Genomic DNA, 21,247 nt, shown 5'->3' with positions numbered 1-21,247 from the left:
ATTATCCAAATAAATAAATAATAATAATGATAAATAAATACATTAAAATAAACAAAAATAAATAACATTGTTTACAATTTCTTTACCATATGAAATATGGTTTTCAGTTTCCTTTCCTCTTAAGTAATGGTCTCCATAGCATTCATGTATGTTTCCCAAAGCTGGACAAAATCGTTCTGCCTACCCCTAACTATATATGCTAGTCTTTCCAGAGCGATACAGTTCATGAGTTCCTTGTGCCACATCCTTAATGTTGGGACATCCGTGTTTTTCTAACAACAGTCCTGGCTTGAAGAAGTCCAATGTCCAACATTTTAGTCTGGTCTGCTGTCTGCATAAAGGAAGTTCGTAGGCTATATTTACTTGAATGACGGAGTACGGTGTTAAAAGACGGGGACGAGGTTGAGAGAGGGAGAGTGGAGCTCAACACAAGTCATCTAAAGGTCATCTCTAACCCGTGATACTACAGTACAGCAATATCTGATGTTTTAACCACTTGAACCCGAGCATGCCTATGGTATTCTGGGGGGAATTAGCTATTTTCTCTGAAGATATTTGGTGTAGATGGAACAAAGAGTCTGTTTTCCTAAGACTAGGTGGTATTCATTGAGAGTTGCGTTGTGTTGGAGAACGATGTAGCCGTAACTCACATCCAGGACAATCAATATGTTTATGTATTATGTTGGTGGTGTATCTATCAATCTATCTATTCCTTAGGTATGTCCTTATAGAAAATCATTGGGGAAAAAAAATAAGACAAAAAAATGGGTGAAAGATAATAAAAAATAGCAGATATACTCATAGGACAAAGCATGTCTAAGGTTCTTAAGTGGAACATACTGTACTAACTTGTCACAAGGGAGCAGACATGCTAACCTGTGCGGGCCGGTGTAGAAGGGCGGGGTGGTGACGGTGTAGGTCAGCTCGCTGTCCGGAGACTCCTGGTCGACAAAGTGAAGGTGCTGGCGAGTCAGATAGACCACCTCCGTCTCTTTGACCACCAGGCAGCGGCTCACGCCCGCAACCTCCTTGGGCGGCTGGTCTGGAACGGGTTCAATGTGCACCACTATCACCTGGACAAAGGAGAGACAGTTACACACGGCTGAATCCTGAGTGGTAATAGAGCACCGAAGTCTGACGTAATTTACGCATCCTACCTGGGTTGAGATTCTTTTCTCCGTTCTGAATTCCCATAGACATGTTTAATATCGCATCAAATAAGAACTGTGTTCCAAAAATAAACAAATGATCCCGGCGGATTGACTCTTATGGATATGAAGCGTCAACTGACGGAGAAAAACGCTAATGTTACTTCCGCCGAATTAGTAAAAAAAACGGACTGTATCAAATATACTGACTATCATAAACGATGCAGAGCCACCTCCCTGACAATATCGCTGAGACAGTCTGTTTATTTTTGGACCACGACTCTTATATGAGACGATTCTAAGATGACCCAATGTTATTCTCCATAGATAAATCACTTTACGACCCAGGGGATGAACGAGTGACGTCAGGACTTCTGTACTCTATTGTCTCCGCCAGGCCGAAGGCGTGGCCGAGACTATGTTTTGCACCCTGTCTGTCTAATCGTCCGTGTGTGTGTCCGTGTGCGTGTGTGTGTGTGTGTGTGTGTGTGTGTGTGTGTGTTTGTCCGTCTGTCTGTCTGTCTGTCTGTGGACAGCTAATCTCTGGCAATAATTCAGGCGGTACCATGTGTCAGCCACTAGGGGACATTTCGCAGTAGAACAGCAGGGAGCCAAAAAACAACCACCACAGTTGTGCTACACATTGTATTAACATGCTCTACCATACAGATTGGCCAGGCTTGTTGTTTTTCTTTACCTAAAAGCTGGAGCTTTAACTTTAATGGAAGCTCTTTTTAGAGGTTTTTCTTTACCTAAAAGCTGGCGCTTTAACTTTAATAGAAGCTCTTTTAGAGGTTTTTCTTTACCTAAAAGATGGCGCTTTATTAACTTTAATAGAAGCTCTTTTTAGAGGTGTGACCCACCTGAGGCTCGGAGAGGTTGGGAGGGTCGTGGAAGTCGGACAGCACCACCTCGAAGGAGTCGTCGAACACCTCTGTGCCCAGGTGACGGTAGTAGACGGTGGAGAGGGACAAGTCCTTCTGGAGGAAGTGGCTGACAGGATAGCCTGAATGGAAAACAATGGAACGCTTACAGAAGCTTCAGTGCACATGAAGATACTTGCTTTTTTTGGCTTCGCTATGATACATTTTTGTACGGTGTCTCTGTCTGTCTGTCTGTCCGTCTGTCCGTCTGTCCGTCTTGTCTCTCTGTTTTGTCTGTCTCTGTCTCTCTGTCTTTCTTTGTGTCCGGACTGAATCTCGCAAACTGCTGGATTGATCAGTGCCAAATGTGCCGATAGACCACAAAATAACCTCCACTTAGTTTTTTTCATAGGTTTTATATATATTTTTTTCTTTCTGTTCCAATCTGGCCAAGATGGTATTTTCTTGTAGTCTGGCCTAGATTACGTTCTGTTTTGTAGTCTGGCCTAGATTACGTTCTCTTGTAGATGGTCTAGATTACGTTCTATTTTGTAGTCTGGCCTAGATTACGTTCTCTTGTAGGTGGCCTACTGTAGATTACGTTTTATCTTGTAATCTGGCCTAGATTACGTTCTATTTTGTAATCTGGCCTAGATTACGTTCTCTTGTAGATGGCCTAGATTACGTTTTATCTTGTATTCTGGCTAGATTATGTTCTCTTGTAGTCTGCCTAGATTACGTTCTATCTTGTAGTCTGGCCTAGACAATGCTCTCGTCGTCTCTCCCCGATGATGCTCTCTTGTCCTCTGTCCCCGGGGACAGAGCTGGCTTGAGAGACTTGATGTCTGTGTCCGGAGACATGTTCTCCAGATGATGAGGAGCCCACACCGGAGTGGTCAGAAGTGCCCAGCGCTCCTTGAAGGTGCCTTTGGCACGGAAGAGCTTGTAGAGCAGTACGGCAGGTACACACAGCATGGAGGACAGAGAAATGCACCAGCCAATCATCTCGCCCCACCACGGATACACGTACGTTTTGTTGTAGGTCAGCGGCGTGTAGTTGAACACGTGATACAGGAAGACACCTATGCAGACACAGGGACTAACGATGGACCAGCAGCATTTTATCCACGGGCTCATGAGCGGTTTGTAGCCAATCATTTGAGCAACATTGTCCATGAAGCGATCGGCTCCATAGAACCAGCCCACCACCACACACTGAAACAATGCTTGCCAAAGCAGAGTTATTCCACTGGCGGCGTAGTTGTCGTACAGCTGGAACACATACATGCCCCCCTGTGTTATCATGGAGAGGCTGATAATGAAACACATTAAGGAGTACATCGCCGCCACGATCTCCCGTCGGTAGCGGTGGTCGAACCTCCTAGGAAGCAGATCCAGTATGGCCGCCATGAATCCTTCGACGCCCACAAACTGGCTGTCCAGTCCCAGCAACAGCAGCATGAAGAAGAACAGCGCGGCCCAGATGGGAGCTCCGGGCATCAAAGACACGGCTTTGGGGTATGCTATGAACGCCAGCCCTGGGCCCGACTCGGCCACCTTGGAGATGTCCACTCCCTGTTCGGCAGCCATGAATCCCAGGATGGCAAAGACGACGAACCCGGACAAGAAGCTGGTTCCGCTGTTTACCAGAGACAGAATGTAGGAATCTCTGTAGCAGTCGTAGTTGAATCTGTTGTAGCTGCCCAGAGCGGTCAGGGCGCTCATTCCGATGCCATAGGAGAAGAAGATCTGAGTCGCGGCGTCGATCCACATCTGCGGCTCGCCTAGTTTGGACCAATCGGGTTTGAGGTAGTAAACGATGCCATAGTAAGCTCCGGGAAGTGTGACTCCTCTTACCAACAAGATGATGAGAACCACGTAGGGGAAGCTGGCTGTGAAGTACGCAGCCTTGCCGGAAGACTTGATTCCTTTCCACACACAGAAATACACAATGACCCAAACAGCCACCAGACACAGCAACAACTCCCAGTTCAGAAGACCAGGCTGATCCAAGCCACCCGAGAGTTTCAACGTCTTATTCTCCCAAAACTCGACGACGGGTGATCGGGAGTAACGAGCGAGGTCCTCACAAGTCATGTTGGGATCGAAGGCATGGTTCCCCAGAGTGCCGTTCAGACACTTGGCGAGGCTAAAGCCCTCTATGCACAACCGGGTGTTCCATTGGTTGCCACAGGTGGCCCAGGGGAGGGGTGACCAGGTGAAGGTGGAGGACAGGGACATGATCAAGTAGTAAAAGGACCAAGCCATGATAACGATGTAGTAGGTGTTGTAGTACACCACGATGACCATGGACGCGTAACCCAGACCTCTGAAAAGAGGAGAAATGTTCCAGGCGTTGACGCCTCCCGCTTTCATGAACTGACCCACGGCCAGCTCCAAGAAGAAGAGCGGGATCCCCGCCAAGAGCATGACCAGCAGGTAGGGGATCAGGAACACTCCCCCGCCGTTCTTGTAGCACAGGTACGGGAAGCGCCACACGTTGCCCAGGCCCACGGCGAAGCCCAAGCAGGACATGATGAACTCCAGCTGTCGGGTCCACGTCTCCCGCGCCGGGGGGTCGCCTTGCGCCGCCGGGTGGTCTTCTCCGTCGGGGGGTCGGCGCTCTCTCTTCTTCATCACCAGAACCTCCTCCAGACCCTGATTCTCCATCCCTCTCACTGAATGAACCTCCTCAATGTACCTTATGGGTTTAAATCCTGGAGGTTTATCCAATCTTTATCGGTGTTGTTTGGTCCCTGCTTAACTAACAGTTTACAATGCCTCAGTTTAAACAATGAAATGTTGTACTGGTTATATTTATAATATCTGTTTTTCTGGGTGTCAGTCATGTTATGTCACTCTACTTCAGCCATCTATGACGTCCGCACTATGACGTCAGTCAGCACCATATTTGGGCACTGTGCAATCAGTTAGTAATCAGTTGCAGGTGTTCATGCTACATGGAGACATACAGACAAACATACACACACACACACACACACACACAGACACTTGTAGAAGCGGTTGGCACCGCTCAAAAAGCAATGTATATCGAGCGCAAACTTAATGGCATTATGGCAATACATCAGCGTTGACAAGCGCATCTACGGTGGTGGTCTTTGTCTCCTGACCTGTGAGTCCTGGTCCTGGCATCTTCATGATCTCTCCGGCCTGTGGAAGGCGTGTGATGTTGTACAGGATGTAGTCATCGCTGGAGTCCATGTCGGCCGCCTGGAGCACGGAGCCACGCAGGAGAGCCGTGGTTCCCTCTGGAAGCTCCAGCAGCATGTTGGTGATGAGGAACGGAGGGCTGTCGTCCTTGTGGAAGACCAGGGTAATTATAGTTAAACGTAGGCTAAGTGATAAGTGACAAAACGTTTTAATTTTTTGTTAAAAGGTTAAAGCACTATGTTCTGATAGTAATCATTGCTATAGAGCGTTTTTTCAGAAGCAGGCGTCTCTGCGTCTCTGAAATCTTATCCTCCTATAGTTTATTTAGCTGTGACCTCTTTTGAACACGGGCACAGTCAAGTATAGCGAAAATAGCAGTTCTACAAGCTCACAATGCATCGCAATGCGATGCATTGTGAGCTTGTAGATCGGCTGTTTTCGCATTTTTTGTTGAATCTCGCCCCTGACTATAATGTTTACAATGAAAAACTAACGCTAAAACTAATACAAGCGAAACTAAAACTAAGCCACTCAAACTAAAAGCTAAACTCAAGCAACCCCTCACTTTAAAAACGCATTCAACTAAACTGAAATTGAAAAAAAGGAAAAGACTAAATTCTAAATGAAATTAAAACTAATGAAAACTGCCAAACGGTCCTAACCTTGGGGAGGACGTTGATGGGGAACTTGTGCCGGGTCTGGTGGCGCCCGTCCGTGATGCGGAACACGATGAAGTCCTTGGCGGTGTCGCTGTCGTCGTGGTGATAGTGAACCACGCCCGCTCTGATGTCACTGATGGTGAACAGGAAGCCCTTCCCCCCTGCGGGATGCATTCGCGTGGAAGTATTTTCATTTTTAGTGTGTAATACATATTTAGTATGTTATACAGTATGTTATAGTATGTAAGTGATACATTAAGTATAGGGTTTGTGTTGTTAAATTACATCACGGGTCTTCAACAGGGAGTCCGGGACCCCTAGAGGTTCCTCGGAGCTACTGTAGGGGGGCCGCCAAATATTTGTGTGATAGGAACTTGAGTATTGAGGGCTTAAGCGGTTAAGTGTCTGAAAATATCAAAACATGAATTTACAATTTTAATTTTAATTAATTTAACACTGAAATGTATGAAAAAGTTTAATCTGCAACATCATTTTATAGAATGTGTAGTCCCTGCTTCATCTCTCTCCCAGCTAAGGGGTCCTTGGCCTGAAAATCATTGAAGACCACTGAATAAGATCATATTCACACTTTGAGTAGAGTATTTTATGAGTGTTTAGTGACCTCTGACGGTCAGCCTCCCGTGCTGCAGGCCGTCCACGGTGATGACCCTCACAGCGTTCAGGTTGTCGTTGTCCACGATCTGCAGCTGGTCCCACGTGATTGGACGAGACTGTCCCTCCAATAGGCTGAGACCTGCACATTATGACATAATCATTGCCGTCAGGTAGAAACCTTGTATTTCCATATTTCAACGTTTTTTTTTGTTTGTTTTTTAATGAATGCCCTACTTTGTTGTACAAGAGTGTTTGCACAAAAGTAGAGAGCATAGCAGATCTACAAGCTCACAACACCTCGCGTCGTCACAGTGCGTTGTGAGCTTGTAGATCTGCTATTTTGGAAAATGTTGAAAGTGAAAGTGGTTGAATCTGTTGAACCAATGAAAAGTATCAACAGCAGCTTGTGACTAAACTTAACTACATTGGATCCATTGGAACGCAGGTTATTTTTTTTTCATTTCCTGAAAAGTAACGTTCAATGTTTTTGAACATAAGGTTTCCGCCGATGATATATATTACTATAGTTAAGCAAACCTCTGTCATCAAAGGGAACCTCTGTCATCAAGGAATTATGTCATCAAAACCTGTTCAGCAGGGTTCTCTCCTCAGTGGCTTTACCAATTGATCTGAACTTGCACACAGGCATTGGCCATTAGCATATGCACAGAACTGCGATGCCTGTTTTTCACTTTCCCAAAATGTAAGCTTTTTATTAGCGTTTTTGTGTAACGTGGTAAACAACGGCGATTCTGCGCTCAGGCTGTGGGATGCTTGGGATCTGTGGTTATGGTTACGGCGGCGCAAGCTATGGGATATCAATTTACGGTGGCATAACGTTGTCCATATCTTTTTACGGTCTATGATAGGAATGCACGCCTTGCCCACACATAAGTGTGCAAAGGTTTTGAGTGCACACATCCCCAGGTATGGACTAGTGTATTATTATTCAAAGAAAGACAAATAGCTGACGTATACAGTTATTGTAATCTACTTCACCCCTTTTTAAGATCGTACTACGTTTCACACAATGCCATGTTTCCATTTGGTTTAAAGCTTGATTTCACAATTTCGCAAATCTCAATTAGAAAGAGAATTGAATTCCGCCGCCGGTTTCATAGCAATTTAGTTTGAAGTGAAAAGGGGCGGGGAGACACCTACCCATGTTCCAGGACACTCTGGGAGCATTGGTGTGTGCGTTCCTCACAGACATGTGAACTGTGATCTCTGGGCTCTTCTCAAAGAAGAAGTCATGGACCACAAATTCTACCTGAGAGAGAGAGAGGGAGAGAGAGAGAGAGAGAGAGAGAGAGAGAGAGAGAGAGAGAGAGAGAGAGAGAGAGAGAGAGAGAGAGAGAGAATTTAAAATTCTGGACTTTTACTTGTAAGAGAGTATTTCTACATTCTACACAAAAAAAAGCAACATTTCTAAAACCTTTTTCCACCACTGCTCGGATAAAGGGTAAAGTGTATATTCCAGTACCTCATAGTTCCTGCGCTGGGCGTGAGAGGAGTTGGGCGGCTGGTAGCCGATGAGCATGTCGTTGAGGTCCAGCCAGGTGAAGGAGGTGACGGGCCGGGTGTGGTCGGACAGGTGCGCCACGAAGCCCTCGGTGGGGGGGCGGGTGACGTTGAACACCAGCAGCTGCTTGGGCGTCTCGGCGTCCTCGGCGTCCAGCGTAGCCGTGGACAGAGGGGTCAGGATGAACTGGTCCACCTCCAGGATGAACGCGGACATGAAGGAGGGCTTGGGAGGCTGGTTGGGCACGGCTCCGCCCAGGACCCGCACGGGGATCCACGCCCGCTCCGACTGCACGGACCACCCAGAAAACACAGTAGCGTTTAGAAGGATCCCTGGCTAATAAGCCAAATATGCCTTAATACATTATAATTGTCCTTAACATGTAAAATTAAAAACACCTTCAATATTTTGTTTATTTTAGAAATAGTCGCAAGTTGATGATGTCATTTGTCCATGTGTGGTCCAGCCCTATGGACTGTATGGAATGCATTTGAAAATAAAACCCAACTTAAGACTTCCTAAGGTTAATATGAGCATCAAATCAATATTTTAAATATGTTTTATTTTGCCTTGGATACCTCGCTTCTATATGTAAACCACTGTCATGTTTGAGGGCCCCTATCGGACTTGGGAACTTTTCAATTCTATGTGATTGTTTACATTCCGTTGAATATTTGAGATTAAACATTCAAGATGCGACCTGCTGTACACACACAAGTACATAAGAGATACAAATTATTCTGTTTTGGTTCCTCGAAAGGAAGAAATAATAAAAAATGAATAAGAAAAGGCATAGTTGTTTGGATGCTTTAGTTAAACAATGTTCACTTTTTCAAAGTACTCGAACTGGGATATCCATTGTGTATTTCGTACAGTTTGGTAAAAAAAGAAAAAGAAAAAAACAATAAATTACGACAAAGCACCGTCACTGGGTGTCAACGATACTGACAGAGCCACGGTACCTGATATACGCTGCCGCTCCTGGTGTCCTTGAGGTCCAGAGTGATGGAGATGTAGTCTAGGTCTGGAGAGGGAGGGTCCGTGTGGTGGTACTTCACTCCCATCAGCAGGAAGTCATCACAGGGAACCTTGGTGATCTTCACCAGCTTCAGGCCCTTCAGGCAGTCCTCGCTCTGACACATGGCTCTGGCCTTGTTGTCTGCAGTATACCAAGTGGTGGAAAAAAGTACTCACATTTTTACTTAAGTGAAAGTATCAATACTGCAATGTAGAATTAAAGCTGGAATTCAAAATTTACTTAAGTAAAAGTACAAACGTATTGGTATCAAAATGCACTTAAAGTACCAAAAGTAGAAAGTATCCTCATTATGCAGAATGTCCTATTTCACAACTTTTCAAATGTATAAAATGTATTCAAATCTTTTGAAAATAGCAGATCTACAAGCTTACAATGCGTCGCATCGCAACGCATTGTGAGCTTGTAGATCGGGTAATTGCAAATGGCCGAAATGTATAGGGCTGAAGAGGTTAATGTACGTTTTTTAATAATAATTCAAATTTACAAAGTAACTTGTAACTAAAGTCTTATCTTTTATTATTATCTGTCTCTGAGATGTAGTGGAGTAGAAGTAAAAATACCTAAACATTTTACTTAAGTACAGTACTTGAGTAATCGACTTACCACTGCAGTAAACAGGATTGTCAGGATCTGTCTCATTGTGTTTTATTTTGTAGTGATTTTTTTTGTCTCCTGTTTTCAGCGGTTACTTAAGTTTTACTTTACTGTTGTGTTCCTTTTATGTTGTAGCAATGTTCCTAGTGTCTCCTGTCTGCCCTAGTTACCTCACCTTATGTCTTACTCAGGTACTATGTGTGAATATGTAGATAATTTGTTTGTTTTCTTTGATTGACCTCTCTTCCCCCTTATAGTGCTCCACCTAGCTGTTGGAGCAGAGTCTATAATACTCCACCTAGCTGTTGGAGCAGAGGGAGGAAGCTCTCGGGCTCGTCTCCTCTGGTGGTGGCCTTGACGGGTTCTCCGGTGACCAGCTGGCCGTGGGCGGGGAGGTGGGTGTCATGGGAGTTGACGTGGACGGTACACTCCACGCTGGACCTCCTCTCATAGTGGAAGGACACCACGTCTCCGTCTATGATGCCTGAAAGTATCATATAGAGGGGTGCAACAGTTCATCCAACTAATCCATTTAATCAATTATAAAAGACACAATTGATCATTAATTCATAATTAATAATCAATTTCTATTTCATTATAAACCTAATCAAAAACCAAATTAAAATAGCCATTCCACAAGCTCACATCATCGCATCACATCACAAAGCATTTTGTGCTTGTAGATCTGTTATTTTCACTTGTACGACAACGTATAAAATAACGCTTAAGTGCCTAATTGATTTGTTAATATATAATAAATATAAACGCAATTTTTGGATTATTCGAAAATGTAATTGATAGAATAATCCTTTTTTCAATACTTTATTGCAGGTTTGTACAATACATTTAATCCATAATATCTTTTATGGAGTTTTCTTCACTTGATAGAATATCCTTAAATAATGAATATAGTGGCAGCTCTACCTGAGAGGCCGTAGAACTCGGGCACCTCCAGGGACTTGGGTCCCAGCTTGATCACGCTGCAGTCGGGTTCTGTGATGTCCACGTGCAGAGAGAACACCTCCATGTAGGTGTCTGTCTCTGTGAACCTGGGGGATTTGGATTGATTGATTTAATACTTTATTAGTCACAAATGTAAGCAGTACGTGGTAGTAGTCTACATTAACCACTTAACCCATTATTATATTTTTCAAAAATCGTGGAAGATTTGTGCAAATCTTATGAATATATTCATATAAACATTTTTAACTCCGATCTGTGGGTCCCTGGAACAACATATTTTGAGATGGGGGTCCGCGGCCAAATACTAGTATATCATTTTGGGGGTCCTTGACAAAAAGTAAAAGTTGGATCACCACTGATCTGCAACATAATGTTAGGATTTAGAAAACAATTTTAGATGTATTTAGCCGCGGTCAATATTTGCCTCTGAGATAGTGGGGTAGAAGTAAAAGTTCAGAAAACTGTGGAAATACTCCAGTAAAGTAAAAGTTCCTCAAAATTGTACTTAAGTTCAGTACTTGAGTAAATGTACTTAGTTACTTTACACCACTGACGTACAGTACCTGTACAGTCGAAGCTTGACCATGTCCTCCTTCAGTATTGGACAGCCGTTGTGGATGTACTTCACCTCATCGGCCAGGTAGTGGCAGTCAAACACCTGTTCAAATCACAGGGTGACAGAATATACAACCATTCTAGGTTTGAATCTGTTAAACCCCATTTTATACTTTGTTGTGTATATGGCTGTGTCACATGAAAATAGCCGATCGACAAGCTCACAATGAGTCACACTGTGATGCAACGTGAGCTTGTAGATCTGCTATCCATACCTTGTGGGGGTGGGGGCATTTGGACATTCTTTTAAAAGGATCCCTGGCTAAGCAAAATATGCCTTAATACATTAGAATTGTCCTCTATAACTAAAATGTTAAATTAAAAACACCTAATATTATTATATAATTTTAGAAACAGTTGGCAATGCCCGTCGCAAGTTGATGATGTCATTTGTCCATGTCTAGCCCTATGGAATTTATGGAATGCATGTGAAAATACAAAAACTACTTAATACTTCCTAAGGTTAATATGAGCATCAAATCAATATTTTAAGGATGTTTGTTTTTTTTTGCACATGCATTCCATCAATTCATTAGGGCTGGACCTTACATGGACAAATGACATCATCAACTTGCGAAGGGCATTGCCTCTCTTGAGTAAAAGATGAACTGTTTCTAAAATACATAAAAATGAAGGCATGTTTGGCTTATTAGCAGGGATCCTTTTAAATACATTTGGGGAAATTGATCATTTTTAGAACATTTTTTAACATTTTGGAAATCTTTGGGAAAATTGTAAATTTTTGGAAGATTTCTTTAAATGTTTTGCCTATAATGACATGCCAAAGCAGTAATTCCAGGTTGAAAGTGGTTTATATACACAACAGCTCGGGGTTCCATTCAAGGACATGAGCGTGCTGATAGACATTGTGGGCACTGGAACTGTAACGTATCAATTACTGAAACAACCTTAAATTCTTCACCCTTTACTACGCCTGCAGAGGAAATGAAAGACCTGACAGCAGTTTACATTCACAAAATATCTGTCACGACGGCATATGGGAGCCATGCAGTTTCTACTCAGACTATAGATTAGAATTCATAAAGCAATAGTAAAATCATTTCAAAGTGACTGCTGAGGTTTCAGTTGCATGGCTGCTGCAGAACAATGCTGTTTAGAGCCCCGGGAGGCTGGCTGTCTGTCAACACTGTGTCATTACACACACACAGCATGTCTCACTCACACACAGCATGTCTCACTCACACACACACACGCACGCACGCACGCACGCACGCACAGTTCAGATAAGGTTCCTTTATAGTTTACCACTTTAAAATTCCATTCTTTGACAGACCGTGATGTCTTTTTCCATCATCACCACTGCTGACAACACTGTCATCACCATCTTTTTCTTTTACAGTTCTCAAATGCTCATATTAAATTCAAATATGAGCATTTGAGAACTGTTTATTCAAGGTATAAGGACCAGATTGAGTAGCATTATCTTAACAGCTGGAATTCATCTGCTTAATACTTACATTTAGCCAGAGAAGAGAACTCATACAGTGTGCCCCTAAATGGAGCCTCTTACATTTTGTAAGAGGAATTATTTAGATTGCCATGAATCAGTCATCATCACCTCAACTATCAGGACAAAATGCCTATAGTAGGCCACACCAAATATGCTTGCAAACATTGCTCAATATTTGCCTGTCATAGATATATCGATATATATATATATACCGATATTAAGCTTTATACCTACCTACCTACCTACCTATACCTATTACCCATCGCCATCAGCCCCAAAAATCTAGTAGGCCTGTCTGTGTCCAGTGTAAAACCTACTGTAACGCAGCACTGTGTTTTATTACAGCCGTATAAATGCCTGGAACCCACAAGGGCTTTTACAGCAATGCTTCCAAACCTGGGGGTCCAGGCCCCCTCAGGGGGACCCAAAAAAAGATTTGTTTTGACACAGTTTTTACAGCGTAGAAGTAAGTGTTTTAACACAGTTTTTACAGCGTAGTATAGTAAGTGTTTTAACACAGTTTTTACAGCGTAGTATAGTAAGTCGTTTCCATTACCTGAGGCGTCAGCCGGCCCACCCGCTGTGTGATGGGTTCATTCAGCACCACCTCCACCTTGCAGCCGTCTTTCTGCCGCGGGACGTCGAACTGTAGCGCCCCCTCCTGGAGGTAGGCCGACTGGCCCCGCTTTACTCTCAGACCTCGGTTGACCGTCACCAGAGAACCCTGCCACAGGTGGGGGGGAATTAGTTACATTTACTCGGTTACATTTACTTACACCATTAAGACCTGGAACGCATCTGTGTCATTTTAGATTTTAGCTATAACCACTATTTCATACTTTGGGCTATTCAAAAATAGCAGATATACAAGCTACTAGCGCGGCACCGCGCTACAAGCTTGTAGGTCTGCTATTTATTTATTCTTTAATCGTGAAAATGTGTGCAAATCTTTGAATGAATATTTTTAAACATTTGTAACTAAAATCTTTGCTTCTGGGGGTCCCTGAAACAAAATATTTTGAGATGGGGGTCCGGGGGCCAAATACATATCATTTGGGTGGTCCTTGACATGAAAAAGGTTTGAGTACCACGGATATATACTGTAGCAACATACTTTTTTTTCAAAGAAAAGAAGACATTTTGTTTTGTAGAATCCCCAGAAGCAAAGAAAAGAGAAAAGAAGATTTGCACACATTTTCAAGATTTTTCAAACAAAATTGCAGATCTACAAGCTCATAGCGTGGCACTCGGTGCCGCGCTATGAGCTTGTATATCTGCTATTTTTGAATAGCCAAAGAAATCTTAAAATTACACAGGTGCGTTTCCGGTCTTAATGGATTAAATAACTTTGTGAATACATCGTACTAGTGAGAGTAGTTATAATGCAACATGCATTGCACTTCTACAGAAGTGTATTTGTGAAGAACAAAATGTTACTCCTTTACATTTGGGTCAAACATATAGGAGGACAATATTTGTCATTCCACTGGTTACTTTTATTTTACCCATAATTTTTTTACCCATTTATATTATTTTCATTAAATGCTTGTTAGATGTGTTTAACAAGCTCAGAGAGATCTCAGCCAATTTGGTTTATTCCTATTGGAAAAGCACTTAAACAGTTATCTATCATTTTTGAACATTCCAATTACAGTCTGCTTATTCTGCTTGTATGAAGTAACTCACTCAGTCTTTTCACTAGACACTTTCTTACTCTTATCCTAAGTGTCCCATGAGCCCTTGCCCGATTTTGAGGCTCACTTCCTGTTGTCACTCATTCCACTCCACACAGCTGATTCAAATCAATGATCAATGTCTCTTGACACTTGCTCTTAGCTGTAGACCAAACTCCTGTCCTGTTTCATTATGACTGGCTGCTGCTGTTGCTGCTGTGACCAGTGTTGCCAAATTTTGCAAGAGAAACAAGCGACCAAAAAACTTTGAAAACTTTGAAAACAAGCCCAAAAGAAGCGACTAGGCTGTGTTTTACAACTTTACATTGGCTATTTGAAAATAGCTCACAGCGACACGTTGCGAGGTTGTAGATCTGTTATTTTCCCCAAATATTAAGAAGTGAAATATTTTGAATATCTTTGAAACATTTTAACAACACAAATCTTGTATAGGGGTCCCTGGCAAAAAAAAATATTTTCAGATGGAGGTCTGTGGACAATTACATAAACATTTGGGGGTCTTTGACGTGAAAAAAAATAAGCAACTACACTTTAGAAACAAGCCAAAAAACAAAACGCAACATGCAACTACCAATATTTACAATATGCTTATAATAAGCAGACATGGCAACACTGGCTGTGACACCTGAATCTCTGCATGGGAATTAAATGGTGCTTGTTAAGTGATTTGAATCAGCTGTGTGGAGGAAGATCTTGTAGGGGAGGTAGGTAAGACTATAATGCTCTGATTTCTGTCAGGTTGTGTTCCCATATTATTGTTGACTGATTTGATCCCTCAAATTAATTGAATGAGTGACAACAGGAAGTAATGCCCAAATGAACACACACCCTTTTCCCCAGTAAGCTTCTGGGTAATAGGCTCTATGCACAGCAGCCATATTGGAAAGAAATTGGGCTTACTTCCTACTTCCTTCACAGGTGTTAACAATGATTCTAATGAAGGCTCTGTTCCATTTAGTGTAGCACTAGTGGTTCTCAAACCTTTTAATTTCAAGGACCCCATAACTCTGAGAGTGTACGAATGGCCATTTGGTTCCATTTGTACACTCCCGTATACTCCCTTACAGAGTTACACACCCGTAAGGGGGCACTTATAACCGCCTCAAGGAACCATGAGGGTCCCTGGACCACACTTTGAGACCCTCTGGTGTAGCAGACTGTTTCCAGTGAGCCAACATGCACAATATCAGCACCCTGACTCTGTTTGACCTGAATGGAACAGAGCCTTCATTTGTATCATTGGTAACACCTGTGAAGGAAATAAGAAGAGGCCAATTTCTTTCCAATATGGCTGCTGTGCATAGAGCCTATTATTTGGATGACTACTTTTACTTCTACACAAGTAAGTATCATTTAAAAGTAACAATACTTTTATTTCAGTTCTGTTTTTTTTAGCTACTCTACTCACCTCTGAACCCTGCGATGTGCCAGCAGCCATTGCCAGTAAAAGCACGGGAATCCATCGGCAGGCCAGCGTTAGACACCGGGAGATGATCGTCATCACTGTCCCTCTACATGCGAGACACCCACAATGGAGAGCAGAGGTACAATGGTGTCACTTTGGCAGATGATTGGTCTTGGTTTCCCAGGCTACAGGGGAAGGTTTTTGAATGGGAGTGGTGGGTTGTATTGATGAGTGATGCCTTGCAGTCTTCAAATGAAGGTTCTGTTGTGCTTTGTTCCTGCCAGTGATGTTGACTGATGCTGCTGAAGACAGACAGTCTCACAGTGTCACAGTTTCACATGGTGGGGGGACAGGAGCTGAGGAAGACATTGTGACACAATTTGTTAGAAATGTTCTTAGACAGGGGTCTTTACGTTTTTCAGGCTAAGGACCCCTTAGCTGAGAGAGAGATGAAGCAGGGACCCCCACTACATAGTATACATACAGTTTAAGAGAACCAACGCTATTGGTCACACATGATTAACGTAAGCACTATCTTATACTGTTCAAACATTTAGAACATTCTGTATAGCTGATCAACATGTCGCCTTGTGGCGCTTGCCTATAATGACATGCCATAAGTAGGGACGCCAGGTTGAATGTAACCTGATTCCGCCAGCTGGAAGAAGCTTGCTTCACACATTTTGTTTCGCATCCTACTTCCATCTTCTGGGACCTGGGTAGCCGAACCGCTGCAAGACGGCGGTCTGTTTTTTCAAGCTACTTGGCAGGTGATTGGATGGGACCGTCTGTCTATCCCGTCTGGGCGTGCCAACTCCAATATTGACGTGTCTGTCTACATGACGTATAGTAGCTGTGCCAGTAGTAGTTCTTTTGTATACTAAATCAACCATTATGAATCGTGAAGGAACTACAATGCAAATTATGCATTAGGCGCTTCCCCATGGTGCCACATCCGGTCTCACCAAGATTCGGCCCTTAGCTGCCGCTGAGTGGTCCGGTCCGAAGCGGTTTGTGTAAGCTCCAATCTCTGAGCGATCCCAGATTGTGAACCTGTGAACTCAATACCGCCCCATCTGGCAGAGTCAGGTTAGGCTGACTGTGCTTAACTAATGAAAAGTATTGTGACGATACGTGAATCTTATTATCTTCCTTAGATCCATTGGAACACGCTTAAGTTCATTTCCATGTATGGCTTTGGACATTTGGACAGAGTTTTAACGATATACAGTATAAACATGCAAACGGACAGCAAGATGCTACCGGTTCAAATGTGGTTCATGACCTGACATGTATGTCACCAAATTTAAACTGATATATTTATCAGTTTAAAACCACTCAAAACCCATATATACTTAGTTGACCCCAGTGTCCCCCAGGGCTCTATATACTTGGTTCACTCCCTTTTTTTCCCTCAACATGAAAATATCTTTGCCGAAAATAGCCGATCTACAAGCTACTGTGAGCGTGTACAAGCTATAGCACTCTTATTTAGTGGCGAACATTCAGCGACAATAGCCGATCTACAAGAGCCGCAGTACTACTCCTTACTGTCAAATAGTGTTGATTTTGAGAGCACATTTTTAATCTTCAGTCTTTTGAATCAAATTCCATTTAGTTTTAGTCATATTTTAGTCATCTGAAATGTTTTACTGTTAGTCATAAGATTATTAGTCGACTAAATCTACAGTTGCTTTAGTCGACTAAAATGTATTTTGCCGCTGCCTTGATGGTGTTGTATAATGGCTGATTTTACACTTGGTTGCATGGCATGCTGAAAATAGCCGATCTATAAGCTCACAACGTGTCGCAGCGCGACGCGTTGTGAGCTTGTAGATCTGCTATTTTCAGAGTGCAACACCCGAGCGCAACCAAACATAAAATGACTTCTCTTTTAGTTCTACTGGATCTCTCCACTAGTCCCTCACTAACATTTTAGTCTGCTTTTTATTTGTTGACGAAATTGTCAGTATATTTAGTCTTAGTTTTAGTCATCGTAGCTTAGTTTTAATTTAGTTTTTGTTTAGTTTTCGTCAGTGAAAAAAGGTAGTCGACGAACATTTTTCGTCACAGTTTTAGTCGACGAAATCAACACTGCTCCCTAAACAAGATGGTTTAGAGATAATCTTTACAAACAGGAAATAGCTAATGCCGTGTGCACGACATTCCGGCCAATGACGCGCTAACACTAGGAACGATACAAACAAGCAACAACAACAACACAAGCGTGCATCAATTAGCAGACTGCACTGACCCAGCTATAGCTTGAGTTAATAACTCAAGCTAGTTGAGTTGTTTTCCCTTCTAACAACGCAGTAATTACAAGAACCTTCAACAACCTCCACGCCTGTATCAGGTGCCCCCTCCTCCTCACACACACGCACGCACGCACGCACGCACGTACGCACGCTTATTGACTTTAGAGCTCGGGGGCCTTCTCAAGTCATCATAAAATACTTCCATCATCCTTCCCCGTGACCGCAAGGGTCAGGGACAGGATGTGAGTAAAAAAAAAAAAAAAAAAGGGTTGTCAGTTTCTGAACGCAGACGCTGGTCTGTTCCCCCCAGAGGCAGTGTGACACAAAGGCGTGAGGTAATAATGACATATGTCAAAGCCTCATCTACCTGCTCGTTTCCAGATGATCCCTGAGTGTTTGCACATGGCTGGATTGCTCTGCTTTGGCCCCCCAGGGGACTCTCTCTGCAGTGGTGGAAAGTAACTAAATACATTTGCTTAAGTAGTGTACCTAAGTACAATTTTGAGGTATTTGTACTTCACTTGAGTATTTCCAATTTTCCCAATAGTTTTACGTGTAGATCTGCTATTTTCCAAAGATTTGTATACATTTGAAAACTTGAAAAAGGACATTCTGCCTAATGAGTACTTTTACTTTTGGTACTTTAAGTAGGTTTGATGCCAATACTTATGGTACTTTTTGAATTCCGGACTTTTACCTGCAAACAGAGTATTTCTATATTGCAAGTATTGATACTTTTACTTAGGTAAAACATTTGAGTACTTTTCCCACCACTGCCTCTCTGTGATCCAGAGAGAGCCACACATACCACGCTGTCTTCATGCAAGACAACAGCGGTTGCTTGTTACTGTGTAATCATGATGCATGAGGACCAGGGAACTTTACTGGAATTACCGGGGCCTGGGATCCCATTATTAGACTGTGTAATGCAATTTATTAACCACTTAAAGGGATAGTTCACCCCCAAAATGACTTTTTTCTCTCTATCAATAGCCTCTATGCACAGCAGCTATATTGCAAAGAAATTGGGCCTCTTCCTTACTTCCTTCACAGGTTTTACCAATGATACTAATGAAGGCTCTGTTCCATTTCATGCAGCACAGTGGTTCTCACACCTTTTAATTTCAACTAAGGACCCCCATGAGAGTGTACAAATGGAACCAAATGAACCCGTAAGGGTCCATTTGGTTCCATTTGTACACTCTCAGAGTTACACACCCTTTAAGGGGGCATTTGGAACCCCCTCAAGGAACCACAAGGGTCCCTGGACCACACTTTTAGACACACTGAGCCAACCTGCACAATATCAGCACCCTGACTCTGTTTTACCTGAATGGAACAGAGCCTTCATTAGTATCATTGGTAACACCTGTGAAGAAGAGGCCAATTTCTCTCCAAAATGACTGCTGTGCATAGAGCCTATTACTCACCCCATGGAGCCTTGAATTCACAGAGATATTTTAGTTTTTGTCGCATTCCTGAGCCAATAATTTGATGAATGGTGGAGTCTACGGTAGGAGTCGCTGCCTATTGGGCCACTGGTCATCAAATTATTGGCTTAGGAGTGTGACAAAAACTTTAAAATATCCATGAATTTAAGGCTCCATGGGGTGACAAATCGAAAAAAAGGTATTATCTGGGTGAACTATCCCTTTAAGACTTAAGTGGTTACATGTATGAGTTAAGGGAAGAACAGGTATTTACTGTCTGTCATAAAATGATGTAACAGATGTCCATAAATGACAAAAAAAAAAAAATAGGACTCACAGTCACTTCCACCACATAATCTGTGCGGAGAAGCAAATTCCTGACACACTTGTCTATTAACCCATTAAGACCGGGAACGCATTTGTGTCATTTTAAGATTTCTTTGGCTATTCAAAAATAGCAGACTACAAGCTCATAGCGCGGCACCGAGTGCCGCACTATGAGCTTGTAGATCTGCTATTTTTTTTAAATCGTAAACATTTGTGCAAATCTTTAAATAAAAGAATTAAAGCGAACATTTGCAACTCAAAGCTTTGCTTCTGGGGGTCCCTGGAACAACACATTTTGAGATGGGGTCCGGTCCGCGGCCAAATACATATCATTTTGGGTGGTCTTTGACATGAAAATGTTTGAGAACCACTGACATTATAGCAACATAAGTTTTTTTTAAAAACTGTTAGGATTTAGAAGACATTTGTAGAATCCTCCCAGAAGCAAAGATTTGAGTTAAAAATGTTCGCTTTAAATATATATATATTCAAAGATTTGGAGACATTTTCACGATTTTTCAAAAATAGCAGATCTACATGCTTGTAGCGCGGCACTCTGTGCCGGCCGCGCTACAAGCTTGTATATCCGCTATCTTTTAATAGCCTAAAGAAATCTAAAATGACACAGATGCGCTCCCGTTCTTAACGGGTTAAAGCGTGCTTCCAACCTCCCAGAGAGCAGCTTGGAGGAGAAATGCACCTTATAATCAGGGTTCTGGGTTGGGGAGCGTGTCACGGCATGCCCCCCTCCGAACAATGCATGTGTTTGTGGGGCTGGTAAGATCATGTTCAAGGAGTTTAGCTCAAAAACAGGGCTTTATGGGCCCGGCCACCACCCATCCTCCTCCCATGGGCCTGTAGTGAGCCCTGACTGTCCTGGAGGCATGTTGACTGACGACATAGTCAACTCATGCACTGTTAACCTAACCCAAGGGACCAGAATAGGCTCTATGCACAGCAGCCATATTGGGAATGAATTGGGCCCCTGCCTTACTTCCTTTACAGGTGTTACCAATAATACTAATTAAGGCTCTGTTCCATTTAGTGTGGCATAGTGGTTGTCTTATTTTCAAGGACCCCCATAACTCTGAGAATGTACAAATGGAACCAAATGGACCCTTACGGGTCCATTTGGTTCCATTTGTACACTCTCAGAGTTACACACCCACCATAAGGGGCCATTTTGGGAACCAAAATGGAGTGTTTCTAGTGAGCCAACATGCACAATATCAGCACCCTGACCAGAATGGATCAGAGCCTTCATTCGCATCATTGGTAACACCTGTGAAGGAAGTAAGAAGAGGCCCAATTTCTTTCCAATATGGCTGCTATGCATAGAGCCTATTACCTTGATATGAGAGTTGATGCAGGGACAAACTAGAAGTCCGGCAGTGATGGAAGAAGTACCCAAATATTTTTTGACTAAAGTCAAAGTATCAATTCCCTATTGTAGAAATAGCCTGTTAAGTACGA

General features: G+C 42.9%; 2 protein-coding genes across 2 annotated transcripts in view; both read right to left on the bottom strand.

The window, feature by feature from the left end:
* Window positions 1-21,247, bottom strand: part of frem1a (Fras1 related extracellular matrix 1a) — a 59,918-nt gene that overhangs the window by 32,195 nt on the left and 6,476 nt on the right. Inside the window, exons 2-14 of the mRNA XM_084042963.1 lie at window positions 15,763-16,115; window positions 13,217-13,384; window positions 11,138-11,232; window positions 10,536-10,660; window positions 9,910-10,095; window positions 8,941-9,137; window positions 7,940-8,266; window positions 7,618-7,726; window positions 6,464-6,595; window positions 5,845-6,002; window positions 5,143-5,329; window positions 2,012-2,154; window positions 877-1,073 (exon numbers count right to left, since the gene is read on the bottom strand). Coding sequence (XP_083899089.1) covers window positions 877-1,073; window positions 2,012-2,154; window positions 5,143-5,329; window positions 5,845-6,002; window positions 6,464-6,595; window positions 7,618-7,726; window positions 7,940-8,266; window positions 8,941-9,137; window positions 9,910-10,095; window positions 10,536-10,660; window positions 11,138-11,232; window positions 13,217-13,384; window positions 15,763-15,855 — 2,117 coding nt within the window. The 5' untranslated portion in view covers window positions 15,856-16,115. The remainder of the gene's footprint in view (window positions 1-876; window positions 1,074-2,011; window positions 2,155-5,142; window positions 5,330-5,844; window positions 6,003-6,463; window positions 6,596-7,617; window positions 7,727-7,939; window positions 8,267-8,940; window positions 9,138-9,909; window positions 10,096-10,535; window positions 10,661-11,137; window positions 11,233-13,216; window positions 13,385-15,762; window positions 16,116-21,247) is intronic.
* On the bottom strand, window positions 2,656-4,582 carry LOC311034935 (sodium- and chloride-dependent creatine transporter 1-like). Its single transcript, XM_084042964.1, has one exon. It carries the CDS (start codon window positions 4,544-4,546, stop codon window positions 2,771-2,773), a length of 1,776 nt encoding a protein of 591 aa, XP_083899090.1. The 5' UTR covers window positions 4,547-4,582; the 3' UTR covers window positions 2,656-2,770.

This window comes from Gymnoscopelus microlampas (genome assembly GCF_963454915.1).
Source record: "Gymnoscopelus microlampas genome assembly, chromosome: 19".
Lineage (NCBI taxonomy): Eukaryota > Metazoa > Chordata > Actinopteri > Myctophiformes > Myctophidae > Gymnoscopelus > Gymnoscopelus microlampas.
The sequence above is the reverse complement of the archived record's forward strand: the minus strand, read 5'-3'. Positions and strand labels throughout refer to the sequence as shown.

Excerpts from the sequence above, each read along its gene's own strand:
- LOC311034935 (XM_084042964.1), bottom strand. The coding sequence starts at position 4,546 with ATGTCCTGCTTGGGCTTCGCCGTGGGCCTGGGCAACGTGTGGCGCTTC.